Source organism: Pteropus alecto, unplaced genomic scaffold (genome assembly GCF_000325575.1).
Source record: "Pteropus alecto unplaced genomic scaffold, ASM32557v1 scaffold725, whole genome shotgun sequence".
NCBI lineage: Eukaryota > Metazoa > Chordata > Mammalia > Chiroptera > Pteropodidae > Pteropus > Pteropus alecto.
The window spans coordinates 171,120-183,444 of record NW_006436637.1 but is presented as its reverse complement, the minus strand read 5'-3'; the positions used below and the strand labels follow the sequence as shown (position 1 = coordinate 183,444).

The following is a 12,325-nucleotide window of genomic DNA, read 5'->3' as shown; positions in this document are numbered from 1 at the left end:
AATACTTTATCCAGCAAAGCTATCACTTAGAATCGAAGGACAGATAAAGAGCTTCCCAGACAAAAATAAGCAAAAGGAATTTATCATCACCAAGCCAGTATTACAGGAAATGTTGGAGGGACTTCTTTAAGAAAAAACATATACCAAAAACAAGAATAACAACTACATTCCTATCAACACGTACCTCAAATGGAAAAGAGTTAAGGTTATTGCACTAAATGAAATGGGTCAGGTAGAGAAAGACAAATATCACATGATTTCATGTACATGTGGAATCTAAAGAGCAAAATAAACAACAACAACAAAAGTGAAAATAAATTCATAGATATAAAGAATATTTTGAGGGCTACTAGATGGGAGGGGCAAAAACAGACATGGAGATGCAGAGTGTAGCATGGGGAAGATGGTAAATAATGTAATAAATATGTAAAGGAAAGAGGGGTACTAGATTTAGTGGGGTGATCACTTTGCGAGTTATGTGGATCTCAGATCACTATTCTATACAACTGATACTGGTATATTATTGGATGCCAACTATAAGTGAAAAAAACATCGAATTGTACAATGTAAATACAAGCAACTAATTGTCTATTATATTTCAATAAAGACAAAAAAATATTTCAATGTAAAAAAAAAAAAGCAAAAAAAAAAAAAAAAGTACTTGTTTCATTTATTTCTTCACTGGCAGAGCCCCCTAGTGGCTCAAGCACAAGAAGGACAGTCAGACTTAAAGACCTGGCTTTTTTTGCATAGAATGAAACTGAAGGGGCTTTGAAATCTAATTCAACTTCCTCATTTGACACATGGTGAAAATGAAACCTTAGAAGGCTGGTAGCTTGTTCTAGCTCACCAAGCACAATAAGCCTAGAGTTTGGCTCAGAACCCAGGGCTCTCAACCCCTGGTCTGCAGCTCTGCCAGTGTCAGGCTGTTTCTTTCATTGTGTAACCTCAAATTCTCCAACATGTTCAGCAAGTTACAGTGTCTCAAGAGAGTGGCCAAATAAATCTTGCTTTCACTTAAGAAAAATCAATGTCTCTGTGTTATGAGTGAAAGGAAAGAGAGTACTAGACTGCTGCAAGCTCACCTCTCCCTTCCCTCTTCTCTGGCTTCGGCATCCTTGTTGGGAAAAGCAGCCTTGCTTCTGTGTGCCTATCACCACTACCAGCATAGAAGAACTGCGATGGGACCGAAGAGAGCCATGGGGACTGGCGAGATGGCAGTCCTCAAAGTGCAAGGCAGCCAATACTCAGAAAGGCACATCTGTGCTGCTCCAGCATTTCTCTATTAGGGCCCTGAGGAACAGCCAACTGGTGAAAAAGGGACTCTGGGGAAAAGCTCTGGAGCTGTGTTTGCATTGACAAGCACATTGCTTTAACTAAATCTCCAAGTTTATATCAAAAAGTGCGTCCTGTCTCACTAAATCGTTGGCTTCCTTTGTACAAAAACTTCTTTGCAGCCTTCTGGGGCTCAGCACATTGCTGTGTGTTGTTTTCTTTCTCTCCATTCTCTAAACCACCAGGACAGTTCGAATCTTTATGTTAAAATTCACTAATTATCCTCTTGTAATTGCAGCATGTATCCCAATCACTTGCATGGCCGTTGGTCTTGTATCTCTGGTGAGATTCCAAGATCTTTATTGGCAGGATTTGCCCTGGGTTCCCTTTCACTTAACCTCTTCCTGGACTTTTGCCCTACTCGCCTTGCCATATTTACACAGCACAATCTCACCCACTCTCTAAAGAAGAGAGCTTAGATCCTAGGGTCTCTTGTATCAAATGGAGGGAAGTAAATATTTAAATTTTGTACCTTTGGTTCCAGGTCCTGTTAATTCATTGCTCTTCTGATTCTCACACCAGCCTGAGAAGATGTCATTCCCACAGATGAAGGGGCAGACTTGGACTTCAAAGCAGTTTCCACTATAAGGAATGCCCATGAACTCTCTTACAAGAAAATGAGTATTCCCAGAAAAAAAACACCCCCTCTCTCTTCTTTCTCTTCCCATGGCTTTTTCTGGAATCTAGAACTGTATTCTAACAGCATATTCTGACTGGCTAACAAGCGGTTCAAGGATTATCAAAGATGGGATGTGTCTTGACTAAGGGCACTCACAATTTACAACATAGCTGGCATCGAAGAATCCACATCTCTTCTCAACTCCGAGGTGGGGCACCAAATGAGGCGTTACAGTAGGCTAGGCATGCCTGGAAATCCAGTTCAAGATGTATCCCTTGCCAACTAACAAAAGGCCCCATTTCGGCAAGTCTGCGCCTCCTGGAGAATCTTTACTTACACCTCCGCAAACCCTCCTCCAATCAAAAGGCAAAAACATTCTTCTCTTTGCTTAAGACAAAAATGAACAAGTAAGGAAATGGATTTTATTCAGGGTATTGCAATAGAGAGAGCACCCTAAATATGAAGATCAGAGTGTCTAGGCAGGGTGGTTTTGCCTTAGACTTTCATAGGGAGGAAGATGGGGTGTTTTATAGTTGGGACTGATTTGTAATCAGAAGTTTCAGTCAGGTGAACTGGAATATTTATCTCCATATCTAGCTAGTTTCAGGGGAACAGAGTTCTAATCTCAGCTAATAATTCACGATACAAAGAATAGGAAGTTGGGGGGAGTCTCAGTCTGCCCTTAGGAAAAAGGGAGCGGAGTCTTTGTCTGACCTTGCCGCGGGTAAACAAAGGGGTCATCTGCAGTCTTATGTGAGCCGTGAAAAATTGTGGAGAGTTTTATCTAAGTCATCGGGAGAAGGGGTGTTCTTCAGTGGGCATTCCCCGGAACACTGAGGTTTCTTAACCATTCCCCTTTCTCGGGAGCATAGGGCTCAAGTAATGTTCAACAATGTCACTCTTCTTTACCAGGGAAACTTTCTGGAAGCAAAAACCTGTACTTCCTATTATTGATCAAAGGGCTGCTTAAGATGTAAATTAAGTTGTTTAAAACAAGATAGAAAGACAAATGCCTTAAAAGGAGGCCTTTTTGGTCACGTCGGTAAAGCATCGTATAGCTTCCTAGACTTCCAACTGCAAGTACCGGAGAGCAACGCGCCACTTCCTCCCGCACGAAGGGCGGGAATATAGAGCCTCGCTACATCTAGGGAACTATCGTTAATTGGCGGAATGATGGAAAGTGTAATTTTAGCGGGTCTTCATTTTTAGGAAAGTAATTTAGAAGTTCTTCAAACAAGGCACGGACACAGAAGCAATAAAGTAACATCATCACCACGGAGGAAAGAACACCTTACTCCAAGGAACGTACTGAACTGAGGTCAGAACTCCGGCTGCTTTCCCAGGGGTCTCCTTTCCGGCCAGGTCGTGCTTTCTTACTGATGCGTCTTCTCATTGGCCGGTTGACAGGTGACGGCGCCTGCGCGCTGCGTTCCTCTGAGGGCGGTGGGCAGGCGCCATTTTGGCCCCAGAGGTGCTTCTGGGAAGTCGAGCGCCGACGCGCACGCTTGCCTGCCTCCCGGTTACGGCGTCTTCTGTCTGGGCTTCTAGGTCGAAGTGTTCGCGTTTGCAGCTGCTGTTCTACTCATCTCACCCTCTAGACAGGCGGGAGCCTTTGAGCACCGGGCCGCGCCATCGGAGTCGCACCGCGGGGAAGGAGGTGACGGGGGCGGCGCGGCGCGCGGACACTCCCCGCCGAGAGCCCTCCTGGCATGGACTCAGAATATTACAGCGGCGACCAGTCAGGTGGGGCAAGGGCCTGGGCTCTGAGCAGGGTGGCGGGGCGGTTACTTGGCGGAGCTGGCCTCGCACCCCCTCTGGGGAGGGGAAGGGGGCCCCAGGGAAAGGCCCCTCCCGGACTGGGCCCGATCTAGACTGAATTGGAGCGCGAGAGCTCGCTGGCCGGCTGCGGGCCGCGAAGTTAGAACCTAGGGGAGGGGGATTCCAGAGGGGAAGCCGTCTTCTGAATCGGCGAAGGTTTTTGATAAAATTGGGAAGCCACTTTATTGTGTTAAGCGTTTAATACGTGCAAAGCCCTAGGGAAGGTCTCTCCTGTTACCGAATTTTTTTCAGTTGAGAGTGTTTTTCGAGAATTCAAGGGAACTGTTCAGTGGTGGAGGTGGGAGCTAGGGTGCGGGATCTTACCTAGGCATTTTATTCCGAGTTAGGGCTAGTTTAGTCTCGTAACACTCATTTTCTAGCCAAGAAAACGTAGGACCCTTGTTCGAATTGTATAATTATTTTAGTATAAGGTGTGTACCAGTGGCACTTATTGGTAATTTTTGTGCCTTTCCTTCCCCTTGAGATCTTTCCTCTTTCTCCTCACTGAAGTTTGGTCTCCTTTCTTACCTGTTGTTTATTCAGTAAACACTGGGCCCCATTCTGCTAACGCTGTGCTAGGCACCAGAAATACAAAGGTGAATTAAGACAGGACCTGGGGGCGGAGTGGGGGGAGAGGGGGCGGCGGAGAAAACGTTAAATTTGCCTTCCCTTTGTGTCTTAGTCCAATTCAGTATCTATCAGAAGTGCTTTAAACGTTAATCTCTTTTCTGTTTTAAGTTCACTTCGATTCTTATATATATGACGGAATAGTTACGACTAAAAACACTTTCTTAAGTATGCACTGCTGTTTTGCTTAAAATACTTTCCTGGTGTTTTCACAGTAGTTTTTCAGTTCATTTGTGTTTTAAAATTATTTCTGAAATAAGCAGTTATGTATAATACATGTTTAAAGACTAAGTGCTAAAAGACATGAAAAAATAGCAGTTCTTAACTTTCTTTTAATATATATTTATCTCCTTCCTAATTTATGCTCTCTTGTTGCATCATTTTTAGGCATTCCGTGATGATTTCTTTTATGCTTGGATAGGACGTTAGCCTCTTAAAGCCCTCTTCTCCCCCATGCTCTCACTGTTGCAATATAATTGTTAAATTTCAAAATTACTTTTTTTTATTATGGCTGTATATTCTTTACTCTTTAGCTGAGTAGACTAACTCTTTAGTATGATAGTGATGCCACTCTTATGCAGCTTTTTAGTTTTCCTGTAGTTGATAGCTTTATTTAAAATTTTTTTTTATTTTTATTGAATTTCTAACCAAGTCTTCCCATATCCTCAAACAGCTCTAAATTCCTCTTAATACAATTTTACTTTATATTTTTAAAGTATTGGTTAAAGTGATGTAGAAATTCATTTTTACTGTTTCATAATAGTATAGTTTATGTTTTACTTTAAGGAGATTACACTACTTCTGAACAGGAGTTCCTTGTGCTTTTCGTTCATAAACAAATACTGTATGTCAAGTACCAGGCAGTGTTCTGGGCTCCAGGGATTCAGCAGTGAACCAAAATTCTTGTTCTTTTGGCACTTTAATTCAATTGAGGAAAGAACTACATTAAACAAAATAACTTGATAAGTCACATACTACATTAGAAGGCGGTAAGTAAGTGCTGTGGAGAAAATAGACTAAGTTTTTAAGAAAGTTGAAATAGTTGCAGAGCACACTAGATGTTGATTTGGTCCTTAGTGATGTTTCTTAAGCTTCACACTTTATGGTGTATTTTTGCTGCCATATATGTCACAATACATGTTATGATTGTTGGTATTTATGTATTATACTGGTTTCTTGTTTACAATATTAGCATCATTAGTCATGCTTCATCAGTGGTAACCTTTGCTCTTACATTATCCTTGATTCATTGTGTTCATTTCAGCTGTAGATGTCCTCCATCTTACACCTTAAGTGGGTTTTTGTTTTATTTTTAAGCAGATGATGGTGGCGCTACCCCAGTACAGGATGAACGGGATTCAGGGTCAGACGTTGAGGATGATGTAAATGAGCAGCACTCTGGATCAGACACTGGAAGTGTAGAACGTCATTCAGAGGTATTGGCTAAACAACATCTTTGGGGAGGCTTTTCCCTTGCATTCTATGAGACCTGTTTTATTTAGGAGTTGTAGAGACCCTGTCACAGACAGGGTATAGGTTTCAAACACTGTGAGTAAAGGATTTTCAATTTATAGAGAACTGCTTTAAAAATAAACAGATAGGGATGGTCTGGTTACTTATGAAATTAAGGGAAATAAGTTCTAGTTTGATCCCATTTTAGATATTATGCAGTTTCTGACTACTTAATTGATTCAGAAAATGGGCCAAGCCTTTGATATTTGATTGCTTCCCCATTCTCAAAAAGATATCTTACTGGGGCAGTGAGCATTTGCAAACTGAAGATATACCAATTAAAATCAAAAGTTATGAAGGTTATCAACTGTCAAAAATTATAGTTCAGAATATGGCTTTCTGAACTGTTCCAATGTACATAATTAACAAAGTACATGTAATTTAGAAAGCTGTTTTTGCTTAATAATACAGAGTAGTATTGGATCTTGTGTACAGCATTTCAACATACATAACATTTTTTAAACTGTTTAATTTGCTTCCTTGGTTATATAGTGTCGATTGTACAGTGTTAACAAAATAAGATTGGGACACTTCAATAAGTCAGTATGAGTTTTTGGTAAACACAAACTGAAACATAGGAATGATAAAGACGGCCAGATTTTCTTGTAAGAACTTGATATACCGTATATTTTGCTCAATTACACGTGCACAGGAAGTTGTCCAATTTTTAAGCAGTAGATACAGTTAGAGATTATATTACTGACTCTATCCTTTGACGTTTCATAAGTATATTCATATATCAAAGCAAATATTTATTGATCTCCTGCTGTGTCAGGCTCTTTTGACTTATCAGTGACTAAATGAGGTCCTACCACTGATATCTTTACTTGGATTTATTTCCCATTAGAGGGAGAAGGACATTAAAAATATACTTTTTTAAAAAAAATTGTATGGTTTCATAGAAAATGATAAATGCTGTGGATGGAGAAGGGAGAAAGTGGGAACGGAGTGAAGGATATCAGGATGAAGGGCAGATTTTGGTGTTAAGTAGGGAAATACAGTAGGCCTTATTAAGAAAGTGACATTTGTATCAAGGCATGAAGGAGGGTGAAGGAATAGCTACATGGCTGTGTAGAGGAAGAACATTCCAGGCAAAGACCCTAAGGTGGGAGTGTGCTTGCTGTCTTTAAGGAACGCCTAGGAGCTACTGTGGCTAGAGTGGAGTGAGTAAAGGACAGGTGTGATTAGAGAGCTAAATGGACTGGGAGAAAGTCTTATCTTTTAGTTATTTTGATGTCATGTGGATTTTTGTACACTCTTAAACATTCAGACTAAATTCTAATTAATCTAGTACTTGATAGGTAGAAATTACTTAATAGTGTAAACATTGCTATGGTATATTTAGTGGGTATATGGTATATCTTAAGTTTCTACTTTGGAAAACAGCATCAGGAACTTGGCTCATGGCCTCATGATTCAGTTATAAACGTAACACAAGCTTTTACCTTTTAGCACCTTCAACTCCTTGTCTGTAATGAAATGGATTCTAAATAAATAAAAATACTTGTTGTCGAAATTAGGAAATTATAAAAAAAGTATAAAGAAAAAATTAAAATCACCGTACTCTTATCACAGAAATAACTTTTTGATATTTTCCTACATTTTTAGTCTTCTTGTATATAATGTATGTGTGCATTTTAAATTACTTGAAGTTTTTCTATGTATATTTTGTATCTATATAATTTCATCTCTTAGGATTATACCTTAAGTATTTCCCCATGTCATTAAAGATTCGCACTAAGCACAATTTTTAATGATTGCATAATATTTCATAATATGGATGCACTGTTACTTATTTAACAGTTTCCTAATTTTTGACATTTGGACTGTTTAGCTATTATAAATGGAACTGCCATGAACATTTTTATACATAAACATTTGTCCTCATTTTTTGCTTGCTTAGAAATCTACCAAGAGAATTAACCAGAATAAAGAGGCTAAGATATTTTAAGGCTTTTCATAGATAGTCCTCTCCAGAAGGGTTATCCTAATTTGCTAAACTACTAGTAGTTTGAGAGTGCCAGTCGTACCCTTTTTAAATGTTGAGTTTTGTTTTAATGCTCTTTTGCCTGTTTAAAATGGCTTCTGAGAAAAATTTTTGGATTTTTGTTTTAGAAGCTAACGCGATGTTAAGAGTACAGTTATATTAAATGGAGCAGTGCAGATTACAAGCCGCAAACCTAAAAGATGTGTATTAGTTTCCTATTGCTTCCTTAAGAACTTGACACAGATTTACTGGCTGAAAACAACAAAGATTTGTCTTACAATTCTGAAGGTCAGAAGTCCAAATTGAATCTCACTGAGTTAAAATCAAAGTTTCTCCAGACTTGTGTTCCTTCTCTGGGGGAAAATCTGTTTGTTTGCCTTCTCCACCTCTGCAAGCCACTTGCATTTTGTGGCTGTGGTCCCTTTCTCCATCTTTGAAGCCAGCAGTATAGCATCTTTAAATCTCTTTTTCCAACCTCTGCTTCTGTCATCATATCTCGGTTTCTTCCTCTGGCCCTCCTGCCTCCCTCCTGTAAGGACCCTTGTAATTATATTGGGCCAACTCAGATAATTAAGGATAATCTCCCTACATCAAGATCCTTAATTATATCTGCACAGTCCTTTTTGCATGTTAAGTAACATTCACCCATTCCGAGGACACGGACATCTTTAGGGGACCCATAGTTTTGCCTACCATAAGTTGGTACTTATAACATGATTTTCCAAATAATGAGACTGAATAAAAAGTTTTTTCCATCTGCATTTTAGAGTTTAGGCTAGTTTTTCTTTTTAAAATTCATTTCACTCCACATGCATTTGTTTAGATCTCTAAGGAATATATACACAGTGCAAACGCACACACGCACACAGTCATTAAGATAGCGATCAATATAAGAAATACTGATAAAATTTTGGAGACCTGTAATTTTTAAACTACTTTTAACAAAGGCACTGTAGTTATTTAAAAATTACTTTTTCTTTAAATAATTGTACCTGTCTATAAATTCTGACATGACAGAGCAAGCCTTAAGAAAATGAGTGTTTATTGTAAATACAAACACGATATGGAGGCTCTAAATCATTCTGTCTAGGAAGTTCTATCTTTTCTGTCATTGATGGGCTGGCCTGATGGCTATTTCTAATAGCATCTCTATTCTTGCACAGTTGGCCTCTTTTTTTTTTTTTTTTAAGTTTTGCATAAAATCAGATATCGTGAAACTCAAAATTAATGCAAAAATATGAACAAAATATTAAAATCTTAAAGTTGAGATCAGTAAGAGTGCTGTGCTGGTCCATATTGCAGCCCGAGGCAAAAGGAAAAATCAGTAATACTTATCCTATTTTTTTAATTTTAATTTTGTTTTGGATATTTTTGCTTTGATCTTCGAAAATATTACCTGTCTCTTTTTTAATAGCTTTATTGAGATGAATTTACATACTCATACAGTTCATCCATTTAAAGTCTAATTCAGTGGTCTTTAGTATATTCACAGTAGTGCACCCATCACCATAGTCAATTGAGAATATTTATGTCGATTAAAAAGAAACCCTTTAGCTATTAGTTCCTTATTTACCCCTCCTCTTCCTACCCATCCCTCCATATTTTGGATATTTTATATGAATGGAATTATTTAATATATGGTTTTTTGTGACTGGCTTCTTTCACTTAATGTTTGCAAGGTTGGTCATGTAGCGTATATCAGTACTTCATTGTTTTTATGGTAAATAATATTACATTATGTGAATATACCACATTTTCTTTATCCATTTGTCAGTTGATGGACATTTAAGTTGTTTCTACCTTTTGGCTATTATCAGTAATGTTCCTATAAACATTTATGTAGAAGTTTTTGTGTGGACATAGGTTTTTATTTCTTTTGGGTATGTTCCTAGGAGTGGAATCACTATGTCTATGATAACTGCTTAATTGTTTGAGGAACTGCCAGACTTTTTCCACTGTGGCCGCACCATTTTACATTCCCACTAGCAATGTATGATGGTTCTGATTTCACCATATCCTTGCTAACTCTTGTTAATACCTGACTTTGATCATAGACATTTTAGTGGGTGTGAAGTGGTATCTCATTGTGGTTTGGATTTGCATTCGCCTGTTGAGCAGTGATGTTGAGTATCTTTCTATGTACTTACTGGCCATTTGTCTATTGGAGCAATGTCCATTCAGATCGTTCATTTTTCAATTGGCTTGTCTTTTTTATTTTTGAGTTGTAAGAGTTTTTTTAAAATAGTCTGGATATAGGTCCCTTGTTAGTTCACTGATTTGCAAATACTTTCTCCCATTATGTGAGTTGTCTTTTCACTTTGTTGGTGTTTACAGCACTAAAGTTTTTAATTTTAATGAAGTCCAATTTATCCATTTTTTTCTTTTGTCACTTGCGCTTTTAGTGGCATATCTAACAATCCTTGGCCAAATCTAAAGTCATGAAGATTTACCCCTCTTTTATTTTAGGAGTTTTACAGATTTAGCTCTTACATTTAACTCTTCAGTTCATTTTTGAGTTAATTTTTATGTATGCATTGAGATAAGTGCCCAGCTTAATTCTTTTGCATGTGGCTATCCAGTTGCTTAATTGGAAGGTCTTGGCACCCTGGTCAAAATTCAGTTGACCATAGGATGTATGGGTTTATTTCTGGACTTTCAGTTCTGATCCATTCATATCTGTGTCTGTCCTTGTGCCAGTACCATAGTGCCTGAATACATTTTGATGTTAGGAAGTGAGTCCTTTTTTCCAAGATTGTGTTGTCTGTTCTGCGTCCCTTTCAGTTACATATATATTTCAGTTTGTCAGTTTCTGCAGAGAAGTTAGCTGGAATTCTGGTAGGGATTGCCCTGAATTTGTAGATTAGTTTGATGAGTGTTGTCATCTTTATAGCATAGGTCCATTGATCCATGAATATGGGTTGTCTTTTTATTTAGGTCTTTAATTTCTTTCAACAATGATTTTTAATTTTCAATGTACAAATGTTGCATTTCTTTGTTAAATTTAAAGTGTAATTTTTTTAATGCTTAGTAGAATTGCTTTATGAATTTTATATTAAGATTGTACCCATTTTTCCTATTCTAATTTACTTCATTATGGCCTCAGAACATAGTTTATATTATTTCTGTCATTTATTGAGGTTTGTTTTATGGCCTAGCACATGGTCCATCCTGGAGAATGTTCCATATGCACTTGAGAAGAATGTTTATTCCGTCTATGAATCTAATGTGTGTCTCCTGTAGTCAGTCTGTAGTTGGGTCATTTTTTTTAATCCAATTTCTGTTTCCTGATTGGCTTATTTAGCCCATTCACGTGTAATGTTATTGATAGAATTGAGTGTGTAATTTTACTTTGTGTTTTCATATACCTCATGTTTTTTCGTCGTTCAACTGTTCTTTATTGCTTTCTTTGTCATTAAGTGAATATTTTCTAATGTAACATTTAATTTTTTTTGAGGTCAATTTCTTTTTATTATTACAAAGTAAGAATCTTTAGATAAATTAGGATAATTCAACTTAGTTATTAAATCTTTGACTAGACAAAGCAGGCCATAACCATTGTGCCTTTTGGGATACTCAGTCCTATTAGAGGTTCAGATCTTTTCCCAAAGGAAGGACATGGCACACATATGCAATGTTTTTTTTTTTTTTTTTTTTTTTTCAGCTTTACTGAGGTGTAATTAACAAATAAGGTTGTAAGATACTTAGATATTTAAAGTGTACATTATGATGATTTGATATACATCATCATGAAAGGACTCCTCCTTTCTGGTTAATATATTTATTACTTCACATATTTATCTTTTTGTGTGCATGTGTGAGAATATTTAAGTTCTGTTTTCTTAGCAAATTTCATTTATATAATACAGCCACCATGTTATACATTAGATCCTGGAACCTTATTCATCTTATAGCTGAAAGTTTGTACCCTTTTACCAGCCTCTCCCTAGTTCCCTCACACTCCAGTCCCTGACAACCAATTTTATATTCTGTTTCTCTGAATTTGACTTCTTTTTTAGATTCCACATATAAATGATACCATGCAGTGTTTCTCTTATTCTGTCTGGCTTATTCCACTTAGCATAAAGCCCTCAAAGTTCATCCATGTTTTTGCAATAGGTACGGTTTTCTTCTTTCTCGTGAATGAATAATATTCCATTGTATATGTATACCACATCTTACCCAGTGGTCACCAACCTCTTTGGCACCAGGGACCAGTGCTCCTATGAAAATGCCTGATGATCTGAGATGAAGCTGAGTTGGCAATGCTAGCACTGGGAAGTGGCTACAAATACAGATGAAGCTCTGCTCCCTCTCCTGCTGCTCACCTCCCGTACTGGTATGTGGCCTGGAGGTTGAAGACTCCTTTTATCTATTCATCTGTTGATGGACACTTATCTTGTTTTCCATATCTTGTCTATAGTGAATAG

At 37.8% G+C, this 12,325-nt stretch overlaps 1 protein-coding gene across 10 annotated transcripts in view; it reads left to right on the top strand.

Moving 5' to 3' along the window:
* The first annotated feature begins 3,400 nt into the window (after positions 1-3,400).
* The window catches only part of IWS1 (IWS1, SUPT6H interacting protein), a 55,839-nt gene continuing 46,914 nt past the window's right edge, over positions 3,401-12,325 (top strand). For 6 of the 10 annotated variants that reach the window (XR_003046799.1, XR_001517049.2, XR_003046800.1 and 3 more), the window contains exons 1-2: positions 3,401-3,697; positions 5,717-5,835. Coding sequence is in view for 7 of the 10 variants with exons in the window: in XM_015590586.2 (XP_015446072.1) it covers positions 3,664-3,697; positions 5,717-5,835 (153 nt within the window). In the remaining 3 variants the exon portion in view is untranslated. Of the gene's footprint in view, positions 3,698-5,716; positions 5,836-12,179; positions 12,235-12,325 lie in introns of those variants that run through there. The other 4 variants (XM_015590585.2, XM_006913438.3, XM_015590587.2 and 1 more) reach the window with 4 other exon arrangements.